The sequence below is a fragment of the Diadema antillarum genome, unplaced genomic scaffold (assembly GCF_040938485.1).
Source record: "Diadema antillarum isolate AM-2024a unplaced genomic scaffold, OU_Dant_1.0 seq00000576_RagTag, whole genome shotgun sequence".
NCBI lineage: Eukaryota > Metazoa > Echinodermata > Echinoidea > Diadematoida > Diadematidae > Diadema > Diadema antillarum.
The window spans coordinates 143,016-169,523 of NW_027271511.1; the positions used below are offsets into that span (position 1 = coordinate 143,016).

Sequence of the window (26,508 nt, forward strand, 5' to 3'; positions counted from 1 at the left end):
AAATGCATCTGTTAAAAGGACCTGGAAGTTTTCATCTCCATGTTCAGAAATCATCTGTAATGCAAGGGACAGATCAAATTATGCTCATCCAAAATCCAGGGGGAAAAGACAAGAACATTACTTCAAAATAAACATAAGCAAACTCCGTAACTGGTCTACTTCTTCTGACCATGTGATTAATATTACAGCACCAAAGGGATCGAAACAAGTTTTAATAAAATATACAACATTCACTTGTTCAGAGTCATTCTGTCTTCTTTGTGGATACTTCTTGAATGTTAACAGCCAAATGTTCAAACTTTCAGTATAAGAATACTTGCAATATGTATACAAAAATAACTTCAAAACTATACCTCGCTAATGGTTTCCTTCCAATGTCCAGGACAACCTCTGCCAGGTTTTCCAGGGCATACTGAGGGTCTTTCTCAGTGAGTCTCTCCAGGGATGCCTTGATCATGCCATCAAAAACTCCCACAAATTTTTGCACATCTGTTTTGACCATCTCCAAGAAAGCATCCTCCAGCTCTTCAGTGACTTGACAGGGATTGATGGGCACCGATGCCAGCTGTCAGCAAAAATATCACCAACACACAAACAGGATACAATGGGCAGGAACATAACTATTTTCAGATCTAGTAAGGTTCTGAGTTAACTCGTATTTACTAGCAAAGAGAACACTTTTAGTGTGAGGATCAAATAAAGAACAGTATTTTCAGAGAGGTCAAGTACGTAATGTAGTGAGTGCACATTTAATCAAAAGCAAAGTATTGTCATTCACCTGAGGATTGCTTTATGAACAGGCATGAAAATACGGATATCACAGAAGAAACATATTCTTTATCTCTTCAAAATCACTGTAATGTTTTATTTTACAGCAATGAGAAAAAGGCCGATTTCCATTCACTCATCCAGCTCAAGATCACAGATATTGATTTTTTTTTTGTATAACTTGCAAAAAGAAACAAAAACAAAAACAAATTATGACCAACTTTGAGCCCTAATTAAACAGTTCTCATGCAATAATCAAGAACCACTTTAGTTACAAGGGTGTGAGTGCAACTGCATTCAATGGTGCAGACTTTCTACTACGTGTTATTTTTACTACTTTATCGGGAAATAGTTTTGTTGAAACACTTCCAGTCCCTACTTAATGTCTAAAATAATAAAAAAATCCACAGAAATAATCACAGGGATTTTTAGTTTCATACTAGAAGCACTATTTTCCAACCAATTCCTCTCCCTCTATGTACATCTGCACATCTGGAAAAAGTCTCTCACCAACTTTCAGAAAGTACATTTTGTTCACTTGAATCATCTATAATGAAAACACATTAAAGTTAGAAGCTCTGCCTACTTTTGAAGCATTTTCAGAGCCATTGGCATCATGGCATGATATGTACAGTATACAAATGATGCACAGGTCTGAGTGCGTCAGTCAGAATTGTGTGCATAAGGTAACTATGGAATGCTTAACCCACGAGGCGAAGCCGAGTGGGTTTAGGCTAAATTCCATAGTTACCGCATGCACACTATATTCCGACTGACACATGAAAAGACGTGTGTCATCTGTTTTATAGGATGGGTAATTTTCTTGCCAAAAACCTATTTTTCTATCGTGATACCCGATGACAAATTTACTGGATGCATTTCCTTTTGGCTTGCCATAGGCGAGAGCCCGAAAAACCATGCATCATTTTTACTGGACGCATGGTTTCTCTTCAGAACCATGCATCCAGTAAAAACTGATGCATGATTGTTTTAGCTTGCTTAGTGCACTAACCTTTGTTACAAGTGCACGTACTCTTGCTACAAGTGCGCGATAACATGTTTACCACTGTGACTCAGCGTGCGGCCAGTACAAAATCAACACATAGCTCTCGACCAATGAGATCACAGGATTCTCGCTACCCATTCTATAATGAACTTTGAAGGGGATTATTCTGTCCAACAAACAGACTCGAGGGAGGTTTGAGACTACTGTATCATTATTTATTGCCGTTTTGTTTCTGGGTGTCCTGGTACATGTGTACTTGGTGCCATGGAAGTCAATGTGAAATATGCATATGCTTGGTTTAGTGTAATGTCCCACAGATTGGGTTTCATTTGGGCTGAGCTGCATGCTTGGACCAATTCCAATTATGGGGTTTGGTAATCTCTGTTTATTGACAGTTCGTTTCCCAATAGTTGTGACAATTAATCCACCATGAATACCAATTGCAAAACAAAGCACAGTAAAGTAAGGGTTAAATACATTGTAGAAGCCCCACTTACACAGGAGAAAAACTGGTATAGGATCTTGCCACCTCCAACCTCAGCAGGGGCCATTTCACTATCAAACAATTTACTTGTCAAAATAAAGACTTTATTTGAGTGCACAAAATATTGGTCAGTTACCATGTACTGAGTGAAATGCATGCGAGGGAAAATGAGACAATATCTTACTTCACTTAAAGGGTGAACATAGATGGGTTTCCCATCTCCTTGGTACTGGAGTATCATTGGTTGCATCCATACAGGAGTGGAAGTGATTTCCCTCTCTGCTACAGGTGCATTGGTCCTCGGAGACTGCTGGTGGTCATCTCTTCCTACTGCAGGCACTCCCCCACTGCTACCCTGTTCTCCATCATGAGCAAGTGACCTCTTGGACCTAACGGACTGACCGACGGCTACCCTCTCCCTGGAAGACATCTGGATTGGAAAACCATGCAGTCCCTCCTCCTCCTCCTCCCCACCTAATCCCTCTACTCCATCCATAGGATGATGCCGAACTCCTGTTGCCATGGTATCAGGGATGCAGCCATTTGTCATGCTTGGAGGGAAGGTTCCAGGGATGGAGAAAATATCTGAAGTTTGACAGGTAGAGGACTTTTTGCCACTCGATTGAGAAGAAGAATCTTTGGCCTTCTTAGTTTTAACTGCAACTTCACAGCGTTTACTCAGCTTCAAAAGCATGTCGGCGGACATCATGCTGCAAGTAAACAAAGGAGCAATGCACAGACACACTAATTAATACAGAGAAGTGAACCATAATGGATACATCAACCATGAATAATGCAATGAATGTAAAATACATACATATGATTTACAGAAGGGCTGCATATGCCATTATAATTATAAAGTCCTTGGGACCAGCACTTTGATTTCATTGTATCTAAATTTTGTATCAAGCAACAAATCAAAATACATTATGAAAACTTTCATATTCTCTTACACTTTCAGCACCTGCTGTTTGTTGTTACAAAAATCAATTCTATCATTGCAGACAGTGAAAAAGTGATTACATTAGCATTTAAGGGAAAGCTAGCAAAATCCTAAAACTCCAAAAATACACTAAACATGCACTAAAATGTTGCATAGAAGTGGGAAAATGAAGCTAATAGCTGGTTTCTTCATCAATAAAAATAATCTATGGAGGGATGCATGCAAAGCATGATGAATGGTCATACCCAAGCATAATATGGTTATCGTCTGATAGAGCCTTTATTTGTAATGCACAGCACGAAGGTAATGGACTATTTTATACAGAAATTGAAAGAAAGTCTGATCCTGCCATTACAGCAGTACAACAGCCAAAATCATCCCCTGAAGTGTTCCTGCAGAGATCTGATAATGTCTTACAGCAGCAAGAAGGGCAAAGTTCATATGTGACCGTGCATCACAAAACGAACAAAAAGTCGCACACACTGATTTTGTGTGAGGACTGAAAATATTTGTGTAATGGGTCAACCTAGCCAATCTAGACTTTTTCATATTTTCTGAAAGAGCATTTCTTCTTCTACATTATGCTAAAATTTGGGATCATAAAACGGGCAGGACAGTGTGTTTTTAAGTAGTTTATCTCGAACATTTTTTGGTAGAATAGTGTGGTTAGGTATGTCTTTAGAGTCCCTTTTTCATTTCTTAAAAACCGTGTACACACTCTTCACTTTCAACTCTAATAACTTTTGACAGAATGATGCTAGAGCTTGGAAAATTGGAATTGATTATGGACCGAATGTGTTGATAAAGCATGCTCAATTTCAATATAATCTGATAATCCCTTCATTGTTGTTACTCAAGTGGTTTACATCCTGTTTTTGTCCCATTCATCGCACAGCCAGCACGGATTGGTAAAAAGCGCTTGATTAGACACTGTACTTCAGAGCGTCTTTTCTCAGTTCATACTTTTCCTGAGTGTGTGCTTTCTTTCCAATATTTAGATAGGTTAGGAAAGTCCATTTGATTTGAGTTAAACATCATTTTAAAGCTTAAAGTCTGCTCTTTCAGAATACGCTCTTAACTAAAATTTCATGTCTGGCGACTTTTTGTTTGTTTTGTGATGCAGGGTCACATATAATACCCTGTTCTGGTGGAGCTTTTAAATGGCAAAATGATGGTCAGAGGTTATACCTTACCATGTTTTGATAGAAATATGATACAGCTTTACAGCTTTGCATTAAGATCACAGATTAATTCCTGGTTTGTTGTTGTAGAGGTCTGACATTGCCAAGAATATTGTGTAAAAGGTTTAATATATATAGCATTACAATTACATGCTATTCCCGAGCATGTTCTGGAAACGGTTGTAATGTGCTTTTCAAACACTCACATGCATGAAGGTCATCGGTCTTAACCTGTCATGCTCTGCATTGAAATCTAATACAGTCAAACTCGGATACCTCGACGTCGGATAAGCCGAATATCACTTACCTTGGGGGCAAAATGAAAGTCCCGATTGTTCCTATGGAGTTTCCGTGTATTAAAATTCGCGTAGCTCGAAAAAGATAACTCGAAGTTCGGTTACCTCGAAGGGAAATCTAATGTCCCGATCTTAATTAACTTATTGTTTTTCCCAGCATGTTGCTCGAATCGAAATTGTAAACATCACTCAGCATCTCCGATTAAGCGCACGTGGACAGCGAAGACATGTCACAAATGTTTTCACACTCGATTGTAAATATTCTGAGACCAGAACAATCGCGCGCCCAAGAAGAAATACCCGATACACAGCTGACAAGGAAAATCCCCAACACCTACCAACACACGTACATGGTATGCACATAGCACCCGGGGGGCGTGCCAATGGAGTGCTTTACGATAGCACTACGCGCTGCCCCATCATTTGCTTTTCTTTAACCACTGTGTTTTGATTTTTGATCGAGACAGTCATACCGTGCACGTAGATTTCTCAACCGTCGGGGCGCACCTGCCTACGTTGACAGTTATATCTTTGCCATTAATCACGCTCCACTGTCAAAACATCAATCTCCCTCGTAGTGCCTTTTTTTAAACTATTTTTTTTTTTGCCTTTCACGAAATTTACTTCCCCGAGAACGCAAGCACTGAAACTTTTTTTTTTCCAGCAATGCGATTATGAAATTCTGGAAGTATAGGCCGATCACAATGAAGAATAGAATACACAGGGCTCCGCACTAAGTTTTATCGGGCCACCAATATCATTGATTTTTATTTTCTGGTGGTCGAAAGTAAAATCTGGTGACAAAAAAAAAATCAGGAAAAACATTACAAAAACTAAATCGGTCCTACTAATTACATAGACAAATTAATATTAAGCATTATTGAAGTGATACAGATGTCCATGTCTAAAACAAATGAATAGAAAATTCAATCATCTTACTCTGTGTTTAAAGATTTGACAAATAGGCGTAGATATCATTATAAGAGTTGATGCCCTTATATTGAGGAGGTCAAAACTTACGTTTGAAATGAGAAAATGGGAGCATTTGCTGACATTTGTTAGCATCCGACATTTGTTTTAGCATTGTAAAAAGCCGACATTTGTTTTAGTATTGTAAAAAGCCGAAAGTTACCGTTATTCATTTTTAAATGTAAAAGCAAACAACCGACATTCATTTTAGAATCTTACGGAGCTGAATACTATCCTAATCCATTTCCAAACGTGAAAGCAAACATCCGCTATTTGTTTTAGCATCTAACTGAGCGGATTAATACCATTAATCATTTCCAAATGTTAAAGCAACAATCTGTTATTTATTTTTGCATCGTACGGAGCAGAATATTACCGTTATTCCTTTCAAACATCCGACATTTATTTCATTATCGAACGGAGCCGAATGTTACTGCTGTCCACTTCCGAAAGTGAAATGAATCATCTGACAATTATTGTATCATCGCACGGAGCCGAATGTTACTGTTTTTCATTTTTGAACGTCAAGGCAGACATCAGACATTTTGGACCATGAAACGTATACTGTAAGTAGCTGAATGTTACTGATATTTATTTTGAAATGTACCGTAGCAAATATCCAATATTTTTTTATCATCGTATGGGGCAGAATGTTACTGCTGTTCACTTCCAAACATGCCAAACGTAAAAACAATAATTCGACATGTATTTTAGCATCTTCCGGAGCTGAATGCTATTGTCATTTACTTTCGAACGTAAAAGCACACATCTGGCATTTATTTTATCAGCGCACAGAGTTGAATATTATTGTTATTCACTTCAGAACATCAAAGCACACATTCGACATCTATTTTAGCATCTTCCGGAGCTAAATGTTATTGCAATTTACTTTCGAACATAAAAGCAAACATCCAGCATTTATTTCATCATTGTCAGGAGTTGAATATTATTGTTACTCTTTTCCGAACGTCAAAGCAAACATCAAACATTGATTTTACCATCAAACGCAGCTGAATGTTACTGTTATTCATTTCGAAATTTAAAAGCAAACATCAGACAGTTATTTTAGCATCATATGGACATGATGGAGCAGAATATTACTGCTATTTTCTTCCGAACATAAAAACGATCATCTGACATCTATTTTAGCATCTTCCGGAGCCGAATGCTGTTGCTATTTACTTTCGAAAGTATAAGGAAACATCCGACATTTATTTAACCATCGTACAGAGTTGAATGTTATTGTTTTTCATTTCTGAACGTCATAGCAAAAATTCGACATTTATTTCAGCGTCTTCCGGAGCCGAATGTTATCCTTATTCATTTCCGAATGCAAAATCAAATATCTAACATTAGTTTTAGCACCATACGGAGCTGAGTCTTATCGTTATCATTTCCAAAAGTATGAGCAAACATCCGATATTTATTTTACTATCATACCGAGTCGAATATTACCGTCATTCATTTCAACAATTAAACGCAAAACTCTGACATTTATTTTAGCATCTTACGTAGCCGCTTGTTACCGCTGTTCATTTTCAAAAGTAAAGGCAAACATCCGACTTTTTTTTTTTGGTGGCGCGATCGGGCCACCAAAATCTTTATTTCTGAAATTTTGATTTCATTTCCGATTTTCACTCAATTCATTCATATAAAAGTTGATTAAATTCAAATTGACAAGCATGCAAACAATCAGTAGGCACTATAACAGACACCATGTTGAACATCGATAAACGTCGAACATCGATAAACATCGGATAAGTCAAAGAAAATTCGACGTACGCGTACCTCGAAATTCGCGTACGTCGAACCATTTTCTTCAGTCCCGACGAATTCGAGGTATGCGAGTTTGACTGTACATGTAAAACCTTATCACCAGAGTAGCGATATACCCAACCATGCTCTGGGCACAATGTCCATGCATGACAGCCTTAGTGTAGTTCAAAGGTCACAGGTCATAACCTTGGCTGTTCTGAAAGAGGTCTAATACAGTGTTACAGTGGTTGGAATGTCATAGGTCAAAGCCAGAATGGAGTGTGTTGTGGTAGAACTAGGTCTGATGTAGCATTACAGCATAACAAAGGTCAAAGGTCATACCTTAGCATGACCTGGTAGAGGTCAGGGATAAGGCAGGAGCTCTGTGTGACCAGCTCCCTCAGCTGCTGGATGGCACCTTCCTTCATCCTCCCCTTGGTGTCTACCAATTCACTGGACACCACAGACTTGGAATTCTCCCAGACAACCTTGACCTCGCTGCAAGGAGTGACCTCGTACAACTCCTGCAACTCCTCAATGGACACTGGACGTCTCTGCTGGCGTATGATGTTGTCTGCAATCTGAAGGCACATGTCCAGCATGAATTTAAGCTCTGGAGAGAGGCTTATCGTGTCATGATTACTTTGTGGTTCTTTTAACCCAAATTGCTCTACTTTATCAACAATACATTGATGGTATTTGATCTGTAATGTTGTAACAATAAATAATAATAGCATCTTATATAGCGCATAGTACACGCACAAGTCTCTAGTGTGCGCTTCACATTCATAACATTATGCATAAACAGAAAAAACAAACAAACAAACAAAACTTGACCTAAAGAAAATTATACAGCATAAAGTGCGAAAAAGGTAAGTTTTTAATGAGCTCTTGAAGCTATTGACAGTTGATGCATCTTGGAGTTGGGAAGGAAGAGAATTCCAGAGTGTTGGTGCCAAGGTGCTGAAAGCACGCTGCCCATAGTACTTGGTATTAACCTTGGGCGTTTGGAGAAGGTTCAGATGAATTGACCGAAGGTAGTACAGGACAAGAAAGAAAGCTGAATACACCATTTAGAATTCAAAAACCTTTTTAATACTGGTGTAACCAATATTATAGCCCTGGGGAATCCCCTACAGAAATTATCATCTTGGCTTCATTTCACTGTCACCTCTGAACTTAAAGGGATGGTACAGTTTCGGCTGAGGTGGGGTTTGAGGTTTAAAACATTTTTTGACGATGATTTTTTAGAGATAATGGCAAACCTCTAAAAGTAATATGAAAGATCATATAATTCTAAGAGGAATTCAAAGTTTATTTGATGAAAATTGGTTTTGGAAATGGCCAAGATATCCTAAAAAAAGCAATCATAATAAAATTTTAGGTGGGACCCACCTTTTATTAGGATTGCTTTGTTTTACTTTGTTTTTGGATATCTCAGCCATTTGAAAATTGATTTTCATCAAATAACCTTTGAATTCCTCTTAGAATTGGAGACTTCTTAACATTTTATGCAGTGGTTTCTGTATATTTTGAAAGAAGTTGAAAGCTGGATTCTCACCTCAACCAATAGGCCTACTATACCAGACCATTAACTGCATGTCTTAATGGGAGAGAAATCAGAGGGGACTGATTATTAAAATTCATTAAATTCATGCATAAAATACATACCAAAAATTGCCAATTTGAGTGAGAAACGGGAACTTGCATCTTCTGAAACAATTTGTCAAATAATGCATTATTTAAAAATTCAGCAATTAAAGGCTGCTGAAAATTGTGATATAAAAAGAAGCAATTATGACAGCAAATATCTTGACTGAAAGAAATGTTTTTACTCTAACATATGAAAAATATGAGAATGAACAGCAACATGTGATTTTTTTCATTACCATAACATCAAAGACCTTGGTTAGGTTCAGACCAGCCAGCTGCTGAAGATCAACTGATAGGGCGACTGCTCCACGCACCACCTACAATAAAAGATGACCAAAAACTTCAAATAATTTAACACGGTTTAATATAACTTGACCCCCCCCCCCCAACCGCAAGTATAGACTGTGGGTTTAGAATGCCATATCACATTCATACCTTTACAAACCAATGAACAGATTAGGTGAAGAAGTAGAACTCTCTCCCCTATTTTTTTTTTTCAATAGGCAGCAGGCATCCTCCAAATGAATCAGAGTTCGACACCAACACATTTGCAACATAAACGTAAGTGTTAAAGTTCTGACAATGACAATGACATTGATAGTGTGATAACAACATGTCCACTCACTTCAAACACAAATACCAAAGTGCTTATTCAGACAAACAAAGAGTAAATGACAAAACCATCTCAATCAAAGTAAAAACAATAATACAGACACATCACATTAAAATTACATTGACAAGCATTTCAAGCGGCACTAAAAACATTTTGACTAAATATCTATCTAAAGTGAAATGGGTCATCCAGATATATTTGGTTAATAAATGCACTTATCTTTTATATTTCAGAAGTGGTGGAATAAAACTGGCTGATGTTGAAATAAGAGATGTTAAAGCTGCATTTACATCATGTTCTCGGCAACCACGGCAGCCCTGTTTCAGGCCATCATGGACAAGACGGGATGGACTTTAATTGAAACAATGCGGTGAGACAGGATAGGCAAACGTGACAGGCCATGATTGCCGTGGATGCCGTGTCACATTTTTAGACTGTTAAAAGATTTGCCACAGCAGTCCCGTTGCTAATGAGAAATCTTGTATGCAGTGATAAAATGGGGTGAAAGCAACAAAACGGGGCAGCACGTAATAGGCCGTAACAAAACTTGGAAGCTGTCCATAGCTGGACGCGACTGAAAATATTGATAGTCTCGCCTGACCAGACACCGTAAGAACAGTGTCTGATAGCTATATGTTCACCGGGGCGAGGACTGGAATGCACAAGACTATAGAATGTGAAGGAAAGGGGGGGGGGGGGACAAGAGAATGTCTCATTTACCCACAGCGCACTGCACATTTCAGACAAATGGGGCTGCCGTGGTCACCAGGAATATAGTGTAAATTATGCAGCTTTTAGGTAAGACATACCTTCAAAATTGACTTGTTGCGAAGTAAATCTCCTACCACACCAATAATAGACCACGTATTCACATTTTCCAGTAGGCCTCCTGCTATCTTGCCAACACTTCCCGACAGATCTCCCTTCGTCAGCGGCGACAATGCACCCACATCTATCGCAAACACATCTCCCTCCCAGAAGTGGAGGACAAGCCATCGGTCAGAGCTGACTACGGCGATGATTGGACGGTCATACTGTGACACCTTCTCACTTGTGATCCTCTTGAAGCTACTGGGGTCCTGCATAATAACATAAATTCATTGGCAACTGATTGACAAATGACCATTCATTGATAGTTATATAATCACTGATGTTTTTGTGTTTAGAGTTATTACTTTTTATATACTGTAAAGAAAGATATATTTGTTACAAATTGTTATTCATTTGGGTATTTGTTAAACATGCATTATAGATTGTTATTCATAATATAATACCATGTTGTAAATTGCCAAAGGTATGCCATGAATAGCATTGTGTTTTTCCTCATCCAACTTTCCCTGCAAAACAAAGTTAGACTACATACAAGCTCAGACATTACAATATCACAGTTCCTATGAAGGTCACAGTGATAAAAATTAGGAGAATTACATAAACATCCAGTTCATCAGAAGTTACTTTGGCAACATCTGTGACAAAAAGCAAACAAAACAAATAAACAAATTAACAAACAAAAAAAACAAACAAGCAAGAGGGTGTACTTACCTTGAGGTTTATGACACATTATGGATTTAAGATTTCAATAAAGAAAATTGTTTTCAGAGTTCAAGCAAACACACTTTATTCAATCGAAAACAGTTTAATGCTTTAATCCAGGCCATGATACGAAAGCTATTTACATCATACATGAAATAGAATACAATTTAATGCCCCTACCTTATGGATAATTTACCCCTGAAATGAGACAAATCACTGATATAAATAGATTCAAGTCTGCTTTGAAAATGCATTTATTTACAGTGTAAGCAAACATGAAACATCACTGTAATTGGAATAGTATGTTTTCGTATAATCTTTCCATTTCTTGAGCCCATAGGGAGATTATCACTTTGTGTTGAATGCCCTAAATAAGAACTGTCAATTATTATTATTATTATTTTTATTATTATTATTATTATTATTATTATTATTATTATTATTATCATTATTATTATTATTATTATTATTATTATTATTATTATTATTATTATTATTATTATTATTATTATTATTATTATTATTATCAAATCGAAAAAGTTTCTCTCTATATTGATCAGTTTATCAAACACTGAGCCATGATCATATATTCAGCTAATCTGCAGATCATACAACTTAATTCATGCCAAATATAAAGTAGGGCCAACACACTACACCCAGCTTTAAAGGGAGGGTATAGTTTTGACTGAGATGGAGCTTCAGGTTTCCAACTTTTTGTGAAATGAGAAACCTCTTCTGAAATATGAAAGAGCATACAATTCTAAGAGGAATTCACTGTTTGTTTGATGAAAATTGGTTTTGAAATGGCTGAGATATCCAAAACAAAGAAATCCTAATAAAAGGTGGGTCCCCCCTAATCTTAATAAAAGGTGGAACCCACCTTTCATTAGGATAATTTTGATTTACATTGTGTACATTTTTTTTTTTGGGGGGGGGAAATCTCAGCCATTTCAAATCCTTTTAATTTCATCGATGTCACATTGATGAGGCTAAACTTTCTTGAGATTCTTTGTTTGTCTGTATATGGCAAAATGAGCTGGGTTGATCAGTGTTTACTGATTATCCCCCTTCACCTGGAGAAAAATACATGAGATTTAGCAACTGCAACCCCGAACATCTTGTAAATTATGGAAGATTCTCCCACCTAAATCCCCTTGCAAATCAGAAACTCTCATCATGGATACAATTTACTAAGTGAGTGTAAAAATGGCAGGAAGAAAGACACAAACTCACTTTGACAATGGTGACTGTACATTCTCCTGGGAAGGATTTCCTAGAAGGTCTGATCCTGGTGGAATTTCCCCATCGCTGCCCTGAGGTGCTGTCATTGCTGACATCTGCACGTCTTGTATCTTCTCCAGCATCACTGCTCACTAGTGACTGCATGAAGGACGTGATGTCAGGATGATCACCAACAACATCCTCACCACCATTCTGCTGAGAAGTCAAAGTGGAGGCTGGTAATGGCGGAGAATTTTCGGAGGCTGGTGATGCCAGAGAATTTTGGGTAGGCGTCTTGACTTGGTACACCAGTGGGCCACTGGGCCACTCCGGCAAACATGTTGAGGGGTACTTTGCTAGACCAGCTGGCAAGGATGGTGCATTTGGCTCGACAGACACAGTTTGCTCCTCCACGATAAATTGGTCTGGATGACTGTTCAAGAAAGTCTTTATCAACTGTGCATTCTTACCAATAAAGAAAACTTCATCCTTGGTGAGACCACTGCACTTTTTGACCAGCTCAGAAAAGGCGAATTTCCCATTTGCATCACACCCTTTAGTGATGAAATTCTTTACCTTGTTGATTCCACTGAGGAGCGGGTTTGTCTGTGTATGTACTGTCTCTCGCAAGAGGATGAAATGTTTATTCTGATGCTTTATGACATGGAAGGTTTTGCTTTGGCTTTTTAAAGTTTGAATAAAATCATTGACATTCCTCCCAAGCGTGCTGTGTACAGCATCAGAATATCTGCGCTGCGCTTCTGCAAATAGTTCCTCGCAGAACCCTGGGCTTCCTCTGAGCATGTGCTCAACCTTTGACAACGCGCGACAAAAGTTGGCTTCTACCATCTCATGAGCCATCTGTGGAATGCCCTCCTTGAGTGTCACACCCATACTGCTGACAACAAAGAGCTTGTCATAACTCTTGAGAATCTTTTTGAGAGCCTTGGATTTTATTGAAGTTTCAAACCCCCCAAAGGACTTCAGTGCATATGGAGAGCACTTTTGTTTGAGAATGTTTGCAATGACCTGGAATGGACATCCACCACTGGGAAGTGAAGACTGCTGGGCATTTTCAAGATGAGCGATGATAGCATCAAGTGCCTCAATAATGAAGTGTAGATGGAACGGAAGGTAGTCAGCAGAGCTGAGAGGGCAACATTTGCGCATACACACTTTACCCTTCTTCATCTCAACTACATGGGTAATATTTCCCACAGCTATCTGCTCAGCCTTAGATGCTTGCTGCAGAAATATGTCCTCAACATCTTTGATCTCTGCTGGATTGTGACTCTCCAAGATCTTCTGGATTTTGGCCAGTGCTGAGTCAAAGCATTCCGCAAGACACACATAATCATCCCTAACAATGCATCCTGAGATTGGGGTAATGTACAGGTAAGCATGCACAAAAGGTTCAAGGCAGGGTTCCAATGAATTCCCCTCTACGCATCGTTTTATGCGAATGTGTACTGGTGGAATTCTACGCCATTTCTTATTTTTCTTCAAAAAGTCCTGAATAGTAGTCATAACACCACTGATCGTTTCCATGACATCCATTGCTGACATTCTGTTCATTTCCAATGACTGACAAAAACATAGATGCAGAAAGTCAAATAATCATTCCTTGCTAGATGATCTGTACTTGCCAGAATGCATTCAGTCACTTCTTTACACTCCCCACCTGGTCTTGTATGTGTATTCCTCTAGACATCATTACTGCAGAGAAATGGACAAGAATAAACATGCTTTGAAACATAGGTCCTACTACAGTTGTATGCTTCTCTTCTTCTGAATATCAAATACCATGCAGCTACCTGAGAGACTTAGTATAAAAATTTTCTTTGCCTTGAGAGTTCTGGCAAAATGTATGGGCAGAGGGAAGACATTGCACATGCTGTTTTTGTGATACGTAGTAACATCACAGAGGTAACACAATCATAAATAGAACAAAACTTAACAAGTTGTGTTGACACATCAAAATTAAATTTTTCATTCTACCAAGTATATTATAGCATTAATGGGGTCAAATATGACAATCATATAGCTACAAATGATCACTTGGTAATGATTAACAATTAGACTCAATTGAAGAGAGTAAACTGAAGGAGAGCAAACTGAAAATGTCAATTAATATTCAACACTTCAGTACAGCTGTTTTCTTGATTCTAAAAACTGAGCTGAGATAATTTTTAAATTTTGTAAGTTTACACTCTCGATAATACTAACTGCCAATCTGTAATTCACCAAGAGTATAAAGCTACCCAGTGCACATGACACACATACACATATGATACATATTAATTGATACCCACATGACAAACATACTTACTTGTTAACTGTTATCATTGTGAAGACAGCTCTTAGATGTACAGCTATGGTTTGCAGCTATAGTGCACTATGGAGGAAAAGAAATGTGTGCAATGCATGATACACATACTACACTACAGCTCGGTTGCTAACAGTCATACATTGCATAGCATAATATGCTTATGACACAGCTTGGCAGGATCATGGCATATTGCGCAATAATGATCTCTTCAGCACACCACACTGTGCAATGTTACATCCTGCCACTCAAGTCAATGAGAAATGTACTTATAAAGTATATACAATTCACCTATGATATACTGTATTTGTAATTCACAAGATGAATTGTCTTTGGATATTAAATCCCTACTATTTTTCATACCAAGGAGTGCTGGTGGGAAAAGTTGAGATTTATTCACTTTGAATATAATTTTTTTAAAATGCCTTGATAGGGGTGACTACATGGTACTCAATTTAATTCTGCTGCATGATGAAATAGTGAACTACATTTATGAAACCACTCCCCATGAGTGTCCACCTTAATGAGAAAAACTACTCTGTATTCACATTCAACTTTTTGCAATTCCATTCTACTGTAAAACTAGAAATGTTCATGTACATTTCAATATTGTGAATTTCACAACAGCTAAGATTTGCGAAATTAAAATACACATGAAAGCTTTTGTCTACACAAGATATACACTGCATGCCACTTGTAGTTTGTAAAAATTTCACGCTGTGAAAATGTCTCGCTTTACAGTATGTTCTCTATGTTCAAGTTTGGTTCAATAATGCAGTAGAATATGAGCATGGTCAGAGTTTCATCAACATCCAACATGATAGAAGATATATAAGCCTATATGACATATTAAAGCTTAGCAGGCATGTATTTTTCTACACAGTGATATATCATACAACCACACCTACAAAATGAATGATTAAGTCTCTATAATCTAAATGCCTCAAAACTCTCAAATTTATCTGTATAGAAAAATAGTACCAGAAAAAAAAATCTTTCTTCTGTCAAATTTTGACGAAGTAACTACAACCCCTTTCTCAAGATAATAATAATGATTGCTTTCTTCTTACACCTGAACACTATTTGTATTTTTCACGCAAATTTGGTACCGGTATCTACAATTTTGTGTAATGTAGGTGCTGAAATTTTTGTGAACAGATACAAATATATATATACTTTATTTCTGCACTGTGCTACCTATCAGACTTTTTTTTTGGCATGTTGTTAATTTTGCAGTTGGGAGGGTGAGGATAACTTCATTACTTTATCTTTTAGTTTTACAACACATATAAGAATGAGTAACAAATGACAAAACAAGTACTGAATGCTTATTACTTGACACTCTCCATACAATAACAAGTAGTGTGTTCAGCATTTAAGTATTGTACTAGAGTGTTCTTATGCCTTAGATATTGCTTCATCATAGCCCACACAGCTTGCTAGACCTGCAGTAATTACTGGTTGTGCATGATTCAGTGCGGCTTGTGCCGAAAGGGTGGGTTGGGTGGTGGCGCGTCGCGTTAATGGGAACACCACCCTTCGTCCAAAGCCCCCCCGGTTTTGCCGAAAGGGTGCGTTGGGAGCGTTGGATCGCGTCGCGTTGACTGGAACCCCACCCTCCGTCCAAAGCCCCCCCCCCCCCCCGGTTTTGCCGAAAGGGTGCGTTGGTACTTTTTCTCTTTTTCTCATGTAACCCTATAAAGCCCAAGCTATTTTGATTTCATTGTTTGATGTTTCATCGTCACATTTGGCACATGGGTAGAGCAACTCATAGTCTACATGACCGCATACTTGATTTTTTTCATGGTGACACATAGAGGGCGCTATTTACCAAAATATACAGAAATGCATAGGAAATATGCTAAAAACATGGTTTTTCTGTATAATTTCTTTATCCCCAGTATGTCTTATCATAGACCAATATTTTTCATACTTGCCACAAATGATCTGCAAGTCAAAGCTCATTATTTTTTATGGTTGAAATTTGTCAAGGTCACTACATGGGGGCGCTATTCATAACAAAATAAAGAAATACATTATGAGACCTGTGATGTATTGTTAGGGATAGGTACATGCATAGTAATCACATTTTATATTCCAATAATATCAGAATTTTAAGTTTGCAGATTGATAATGTGATAAACAAATGATATTAGAGGTATAACTTGGGTGGAGGAATCAAAATGACACAAAAAAGAATGGCAATCTTTGGAAAATACTGTTATTTTCAAGTATATATCTCTATTATATCTACTGTTTTATGGCATTGTCACAGAAAAACAAAGGAAATAATAGGAAAAACATTTCAGGGCCATAATTACTTCACATTTTGCTCCTTCAGCAAATTTCAGCCAAGAAACGCCCATTTTATACATTATAATATGGTTAATTGGAATTGGAACAGAAAAATATGCAAAATCTGACTGACATGGTTGTCAGTTTTATTGTTGCCATGGCAACCAGCAATATCAAATATAGCTAAATTATATATCAAAATGTTCGGAATAAGATTTTTGGAAAGGTCACCAAATTCGGTTCAAACTGGATTAAGGGCGAAGGAGTGGCGAATGAAAATCTGGTAGGGGGCACAATGTGCCCCCCCCCCTTGGGCTTTATAGGGTTAAAAGACGAGTTTTGAATTCATATTCAACCAACTGATATTAAACAACAAATAGCAATTAGACCAAACAGTAATTGGACGAAATGATGACTAGACCAACTGGTATATATTAGAGCAACTGATATTAAACAGTCTGTATGTAAACTGCTGCTGCTTTCAACATCTAGCTTCTTTTCTAGCCAGATAATAAAGACTTAAAAAGGCGAGAAATTGGTCCGAACTTAGCTCGTCAAGCAAGTTACCCTTGTTGGCAAGTTCACGCGTGGTGTTACCCTTGTCGGCAAGTTTTACCCTTGTCGGCAATTGCTTCTTCAAACCGCACGCTTGTCGGGGCCGACAAGGGTGATATACACTGGCGAGATCCCTGAGTCTATTAGACCAACTGGCTGTAGACCAAGTTGTAATAGAGTGTAAACCGATCCGGACGATAGCCTCTTTGAAATGGTTGTTTGAAGGTTAAATATAAATTCAAAACTCGTCTTTTAATATTACATGAGAAAAAGTACCAACGCACCCTTTCAGCAAAACCGGGGGGGGGGGGGCTTTGGACGAAGGGTGGGGTTCCAGTCAACGCGACGCGACCCAACGCTCCCAACGCACCCTTTCGGCAAAACCGGGGGGGGGGGGCTTTGGACGAAGGGTGGTGTTCCCATTAACGCGACGCGCCACCACCCAACCCACCCTTTCGGCACAAGCCATTCAGTGCTGGCATTTTTGTTGTTGTTGTTTCCAAACAATGACATTTCTTTGTGCTGTTGTTTTCACACATTTCTATTCACAGTTCAAAGGCAACTTGCAAAATTCAGAAAAATACTAGAAATATCACTTAAGGTGATTAATACCCCCGCCCCGTGACGACAGTCTTACCCAAGGAATGATCTTTCCTTGATCTTCTGCCATTTAAATGCCGTTACCATGGCAACGCAGCTTCCGACACGTCCGAAAAATATGTCTTGCACATCTTCCCACCAAGACTATTGTGTGTGCCACATTTCATAAGCTTTTGTCAAAAACTGAGGAAGTACTGTAAAACGAGGAATTTTCGCGTGCACTTTAATTTCGCGAATTTCGCGAGCGCTAAGATTCGCGAAATTAAAATGCACGCGAAAGTTCTTGTTTACATTATATGCATTGAACACCAGTGGCACTTCGCGAAAATTTCATGCCACGAAAAAGGCTGTCAGCTCCAATTCGCGAAAATTTCATGCCGCGAATATATCATGTTTTACAGTAGTTCAATCCACAAGATCTTTCCTTGATCTTCCGCCATTAATATGCCGTTACCATGGCAACGCAGCTTCCGACACGTCCAAAAAATATGTCTTGCACATCTTCCCACCAAGACCAATGTGTGTGCCACATTTCATGAGCTTCAGTCGAATACAGAGGAAGTAGTTCAATCCGCAAGATCTTTCCTTGATCTTCTGCCATTTATATGCCGTTACCATGGCAACGCAGCTTCCGACACGTCCGAAAAATATGTCTTCCACATCTTCCCACCAAGATCAAGGTGTGTGCCACATTTCATAAGCTTTGGTCAAAAAACTGAGGAAGTAGTTAAATCCGCAAGATCTTTCCTTGATCTTCTGCCATTAATATGCCGTTACCATGGCAACGTACTTTCGGGTACTGTCGAAAAATGCGTCTTGCACATCTACAACCAAAGGCACACATCTGTACCAAGTTTCATGGAAATTGGGCAAAAACTGAGGAAGTAGTTTGCAACACAAAATTTTCCATCATTTTGGCTCATAATATGTGAGCTGTTACCATGGCAACATACTTTTTGTCACTGTCAAGAAATGTGTCATGCTGACCTATATCCTAAGACAAACATTCAATATGAATTCCATGAGAATTGGAAGAACACTGATGAAGCAGTTTTGCCATGAAGCATTTTGCCCTATATTTTACCAATAACATGCTGTTACCATGGCAACGCACTTTTTGCCACTGCGGAAATATGTGTCTTGCACATTAACATATTCAGATGAACATCTGTACCTAATTTCATAAAAATTGATTGAAAACTGTGGGAGGAGTTCGAGACGCAAGATTTGTACCCATTTTTGCCCATAATATGCCGTTACCATGGCAACGTACTTTTGGGTACTGTCAAAAAATACGTCTTGCACATCTACAACCCAAGGCACACATCTGTGCCAAGTTTTATGGGAATCGGTTGAAAACTGAGGAAGTAGTTCGCGACGCAAGATTTGCAACGGACCGACCGCCTGACCGCCCGACCGCCCGACCGACCGCCCGACCGCCCAACCGCCCGACCGCCCGACCGCCCGACCGTCCGCTGATTCCTATATACCCCCTTCAAACTTCGTTTGGCGGGGGTATAAAAACCACTGTAAAAACTTAGGCTCAGTATTTGAATGGATACTTAAAAGGCAATGATATCATTACATCATCTTGATACTTTTATTTTGTAAACATGTGTGTCTGTAATTAATATGTATATCATGAAACTGAGATCACCAAAACTTAACTTTCTAATGTATCTTACATCTACCGTATTAGTTCTTTTGTTTGGTTTTATTTCCGATTTCACCTTTTTCAAATTCATTGAAGTCGACATCACGAAGGAGTGGAAAAGAATAAAAGACTGGAGGAGGAATGATAATCAACGAAGAAGAAAAAAAAAAGAGGAAGAAGTGGCCTGTAATCTCAAATGTAGATGTTGTTTTTCAATGTTGATTTTTATACATATCTTTTATTGTATATTTCAAGGGGGGTTTAATTGTATGTTTGTATGTTCCTGTATCATAATATGTATAACTATTTTTAGGAAGGAGTCAAAAGGGGCCTGAGCTTTCGATCCTAGCAGAATCTTCGTCAGAGGAAGTTTTTAAGATGCACAGACTTGAGGAAGAACAGCCTTTGGCTGAAGCAAGTGCCTTTGTGGAAATACATGTAAGATGAATGAATGAATGAATAAATGAATGGTACCTATCTAGTACATTTGTAAATAATATTTCATGTCAGAGAGCCACTTGAGAGGTAGACAGAAAATCCATCCGTTCAGAGGAGTTTTATAACATTTTTTTTTTTTACTTTGATGGTTCTCCTAGCATCGAGCAAGCCAGACATAATCTGTGCGGAACATATCCTCAATGATAATACACTGATCTTTCAGTCTACTTGAGAGGCAGTCAGTGTCACATTGTCAGCAAAACAAACTTGAAGCAGAGCATCTACTCATCCACATCTACTTTGAGCAGTATGCTAGTATTCCCCATAAACATAACTCAGTAATGGGTAGGATTGGATGCAATACCTGTATTTTAAAGCCGCTATAGGGATGGTCAGTATTGGCTGAGGTGGGGATTCAGCTTTTAACTACTGTAAAACGAGGAATTTTCGCTTGCATTTTGATTACGCGAATTTCGCGGGCGCCAAAATTCGCGAAATTAAAATGCATGCGGAAGTTTTTGTCTACACTACATGCATTGAACACCAGTCGCAATTCGCGAAAATTTCATGCCACGAAAAGGGCTGTCGGCTCCAATTTCGCGAAAATTTCATGCCGCGAATATATCATGTTTTACAGTATTTGCAAGATACTTAATTGGAAACCCCTTTAAATGAAACGTCAAAAAGCATACAATTCTAAGACTAAGAGGAATTCAAAGTTTCCTTGACAGACATCAGTTTTGAAATGGCTGAGATAGCCAAACACCAAGTATCAAATCAATATCTAGTGATCCTAATAAAAGGTGGGTCTCACCTTTTTATTAGGATCGCTTTATTTTGGCCGGATATCTCAGCCATTTCAAAAGCAATTTTTTTCTCAACCTGTTTTGAACCTGAGGCTCACTTTGGCTCCTAATACAAAGTTTTTTGAGGCCAAGTTACATGTGTAGTTTAAATTTATTTTCGTTTGGGAAGACATGTCAAATTGTAATTTCGGCAAATCTGTAAGAGCTTCGCGGCCCTCCAGGGGTGGGCGGGCCTCGGCCACTGGTTGAGAAGCATTGATCTGTAGAAGATGGGGAACCATCTAAACTGCGACTTGACCGAAAGATCGGTCTGTATCTGTCCGTCGGGGAATGTTCCGCGGAGACTGCGTCTGGCTTCACGGATCCCCTCTGTCTACTGAGGACAGCGTTAATGGCAAAATATAAAAGAGTCCTCCGGACAGACGGATCTTTCTGTCTAAACTGCGACCAGCCCGAACGTGAAGGTGGGATGGAGCGCCCGGGGTTAGGGAACCATCTAAAGTTAGATCTACCATTACTAGTCACATGCCTCTCTCCCATACTCTATAAGATCAGATATCAAATAACGTCCTTCATCTACTATTAAAGACGGAAATGTCGCAGCTATTGCGGCAATTACTTACCTCCAATCAGTTAGCTGCAAGCAGGGAGGTGCGAGAGAAAGTCTCTGTTTTCCTGTCGAAATGACACCGAACTTTCCGAAGTCGACGAACGTCATATTCTTCTTGTGCTTAAGTGAGTAGGCACATACGTGTCTTGGCCTCTTGGGATTTAAGTACTTGTAGGCCTATGTGCGGTTAAGCTACGATACGATTCCTTATGTGAAACAGCAATGCAGATTCAAAGGGGGAGAATGTAAACGTGAATACAGTGGACCTGCCTGGGGAATCCCCAGCTAGTGGTTGCTGATTTTTTTTTTTTTTTTTTTTAGCTCAACGCTTAAGTCATTGAAAAAATATTCACTGTGACATAGCTCCTTACTCATGATGAAAGGTGCCAAGATTGATTTTTGCATTACAATGTTCAAGATATACATGTGCATCTACTCCATCTATTTATGCATCCTCTCCCTCTCTCTCCATCTCTCTCTTTTTCTCTCTTTATTTATGTATATATATATATATATATATATATATATATATCATAATTATGGTGTGGGTTTGGGTACCCCAGGGTGCCAAATATACACATATTATTATTACATCAATTAATTATTATATCAAATTACACTGAAACATTATGAAACTAGAAATGTTGCTATGGCGACTGATATGCCTCCGCCATAATGCATGATTCTCCTAATAGGTCTAGATAGTTCATGTGGACAATGTGTGATTACATACATTGGCAAAATATTACAATGACAAGTTTGTCACAAATGTGTTGAATGTTCACCTTCCTTGACCTACATGTAGGTTTAATTGGATGAATAGGAGAGCATGTATTTGGGATTTAAGGACTTTAACTTGACTTTGACCCATTCATACGTTTATGCATTGACTAATTTTCAAGGTATGGAGAAAAAGTGCAATTTCTGTATTGAATAGTAAATTGTTACCATTTTCATCTGGCCTTTGACCCTAAAATTCATAAGATAATCACTGTCAGGCAGAACCTGCATAAATACGAAGTACATTTCAAGATAACTTGAGCCACTTCCAAGATATGGAGGAAAAACTTAGTTCAGCACTTTCAGTTGATCTTTGACCTTTTGACCTTTGAGGCAAAAAACAAAAGAAAAAAAAAACTTTCCAGAGAATCTCTATTAGGTTATACACGCATACACCAAGTGTAAAAAAAAATAATCCTGCTGGCATTGCATAAACATGAGGGAAATAGTAAAATTTTGAAGTGTTGCCCTTGACCTTTGACCCCTGACCTTTGACCCCATGAACCCCATATTCTCTAGATAATCACTGCCAGTCAGTACATGTATATATACTATATCCCATTAAGATACCTTGAACAATTTCCAAGGTACAGAGAAAAAAGGTGAAGTTTTAATATTTTTACTTGACCTTTTGACCTTTGACCTTTGACCTCATGACCCAAATTTTCACAAGAGAATCTTAATCGGGTAATACATGTATACATTAAGTTTAAAGAAAATATCTTCAGGCATTGCATAGATATGATGGAAATAGTGAAATTATATGTATTTGACCTTGACCTTTTGACCTTTGACCTTGAGCATGTGCACCCAAATGTTGATAGGCACAACTTCACCCCCCAATACACATTCATGCCAAGTTTCATTAGGATACCTCAAAAGGTTTTGATAGTTACCCTGTCCACAAAATTCATTACGGACGGACGGACGGACGGACGGACGGACAACCCGAAAACATAATGCCTCCGGCACCACTTCGAGGCGGAGGCATAAAAAATTGCATTCCTATCGTTATTATTATTACTATTATCATTACATGTATTATTACTAATACAGTAATAAAAAGGATTGAAATTCTGTTGGGATCATAAATGCCAAGTGCAAAGTTTTGGTAGTGGTGTAAAACAAAACAAGCTAACTCCATTCTTGTTAAGTTGAGATATTTGTGATTAAAGCTGCTAAAAAACAAAGAAAATAATTTAGAAATACAGGATATGTTTAATCATAACTTATGTCACAAGTGAGGTATTACTGGAAAGGTTTAATTTTGCTCTATCTGATGATGGACTTACTTTGAAATGTTTAAAATGGCACTCATTTTGACAACATTTATACTTACTTCCTCTGTCTTATGCTGTGCGAAAGATTTTTCATGCCCTCAAACGCACTCAGACTGCGAGGTAAAGTTCATTTTATACACACCCCCATTATTATCATACTAACATGAGATAGGGCCATACACAGTACCCCATGGCACCGCATGGTGCATCATTTATACACACAGGGGTGGATCCAGGAATTCTGTAAAGGGGAGGTGCCTTTACAAAATTAAAAGGGGCCACATGCACCCACATTTTTTCTTTTTATTTCTTTTGTTTTAACAACAACAAAAAAAGAACACCCAGTGCGCCCCCTTCTGGATCCGCCACTGTACACACACACCCATAGTACATAATATATATATATATATATATATATACATTGTATATATATATATAATGAAAAATTAAGAAATAAACTAGTAATGCATTTTTTTGCCAATAAAGAATTAGTTTATTGTGCTCGAGTTTTCGGTGGCCTCCACCTTCTTCAGGAGTCTTGACAGGGAATGATACCGTCATTTCCCGTTGTAATTGTAATTTGATGATAACGTGCAATAACATTTTTTACAAATATCCTGAAGAAAGTTGATATCACTATCGTACAATAGTGTGAACTCTTCATTAGGAAATTACCTTTTTTGTCTGTCCAGAAATCGGCACGTACTTTGACATCACTCTTTTATCCAAATAAAAGAAGATATACTGAAGCCACTTATGCAATGGACTCAAATGAATATTTATAAAGCGATTTTTTTTTTTCAAAGCTGTTTTTACCTCTGATGAATATTTTCCACTAACTTAGGCGTTTAGATGTTACACAGCTGCTGCCTAAACTACAAGCACCTGTGAGTTGAGGGCGCGCGCGGGAAGGTTTGACAGTACAGTTACCGTCGGCCTTTCGTACACACGATCTCCGAACGGCGCACGTCGACAAATCGTGTGAAAATGCATCCGGACTACCTATCTCTATCCTTGATGAACGAACGTCGCGTCGCGTCGTACGTGTACTTAGGTTGTATACATGGGTGCAGTGGATTCTTGTGTTTTGGCTGATATTGAAAGCTGTAGCGTTTATGGCGGTTATTTGAATTTTCGGCAGTGGTCATCACTACTCATCAGGTCACTTTGCTTGCAAGCTTCAGGTACCGGTAAGTATAAGTAGACTCTACGGTACAATTAATGTGCGTAAATTGCAGATGTTATCGTACTTCTTATCGTACAAGTATTTTTACTTGCACGGGTTCAACCACTTTTATTGTAAATATGTGGGTTATGACTATGGCACCTCTGGCTCTGCACCCTTGTTGACACACGGCAGGGATTGTTCATCCCGGTATAGCTTCAACGGAGCTGCAGTTTTGGGATTATTTCAACAAGTAACAAGTAACAAGTAACAAGTAACTTCAAATTCCACACTGTACCCAGTGTTATGCTTGTTTATCCGCAACGAAGTGCCTCACATATTTTGGCTTTGACATGCCGTGGACTCCAGTCGTCGCGCGGTCGGTAGACAGTGCAGTGCGAGAACACGACTCTCGACCTACCACTACATTATAGAGCCAGGAGTCGCGTTTTATTGCTGGTCGCAAGCAGCAAGCAAGATCAAGAGACACTCACTTTGTCAGCGGTCCATTTTGCTTGCTAAGTCCACCTAAAAAGTATTAATTAGTCTAGTAGTTCAGTAGAGGTACTTATAAAACACCGGCAATACTGCAATAGGCAATGCAACGCTTAATATGGACCTCTAGAATGCCTAAAAATAGAGTAAAGATAGACAAAATTGTATCAAAATCGAAATAATGCATTTACTCAAATGGTGCAATAGCAATTACGGGGGGGGGGGGGGGGTAAATTACACTAAGTCAGCTTTGATGGCCTGCAATCTTGAATTCTTTGAGTGATTGATCTAAATTTTGTCTTAAACTTTCTAACGTTATACTATAGCAAGGTTGGTGCCAAGTTTCAAGCTTCTACCTCTATTTGAAAAATATTTTTTGCTTCATCTCATTTGCTTCAGAACAATCTACTTTAAAATATTAAATAGCGATCAGTTAAGCCAAATACATAAGTGTACGACCGGTCTTGTATAGTCAAATGTTAAAAAATAAAATGTGGAAGTGGAACACAAAGTAAGACATGTTTGTACTCTCTCTGCTGTACTTACTACTAGACTCTAATGTTACTCCGCAAGTAGACAGCTACTACTAACTAGATTAGACTAAAGTAAATTAGAGTTCTACATAGAGTGTTTTAGTGTTGGCAGACACAGAACAAAGCAAGCTGAAGTGATTGCAGATTGGATCATTTCTTTTGCTACATCGAGTCACAATGTGACATTGTTATTTTACAACACTACTATGGCTGTAAATTTATTGCTTCTTATTCTGCAGTTGTATTCTTGTGTTAAATGCATGTGACATATCAGAACACCCCCCCCCCCAAAAAAAAAAAACAAACAAACAAACAAACAAAGAAATTCCACCACTTGAAAGTTCTGTTTATATAAGGCTGCGTTTACATAGAAGTATACTATTCGGGTATTCGGGCTCGTTTTTCGGGGCACGCGAATAGCTTGAATCGAACGATAGGATTTCCTCACACCGGTTCACATAGGAGGGCACTATTAGAAAGTACCGAATAGCTGCGAAAAGTAAAGCAAAGTGGGAATCGAGCTTGTTCGATTTTCTTGCAGCGTATACC

At 38.4% G+C, this 26,508-nt stretch overlaps 1 protein-coding gene across 1 annotated transcript; it reads right to left on the bottom strand.

The window, feature by feature from the left end:
- Nucleotides 1-50: 50 nt before the first annotated feature.
- Nucleotides 51-21,846, bottom strand: LOC139735404 (uncharacterized). Its single transcript, XM_071646157.1, has 8 exons — nt 21,720-21,846; nt 12,435-14,138; nt 10,478-10,747; nt 9,292-9,372; nt 7,745-7,983; nt 2,443-2,968; nt 354-565; nt 51-54 (listed from the first exon to the last, which is right to left on the bottom strand). Exons 2-8 carry the CDS (start codon nt 13,995-13,997, stop codon nt 51-53), a joined length of 2,895 nt encoding a protein of 964 aa, XP_071502258.1. The 5' UTR covers nt 13,998-14,138; nt 21,720-21,846.
- Nucleotides 21,847-26,508: the final 4,662 nt, after the last annotated feature.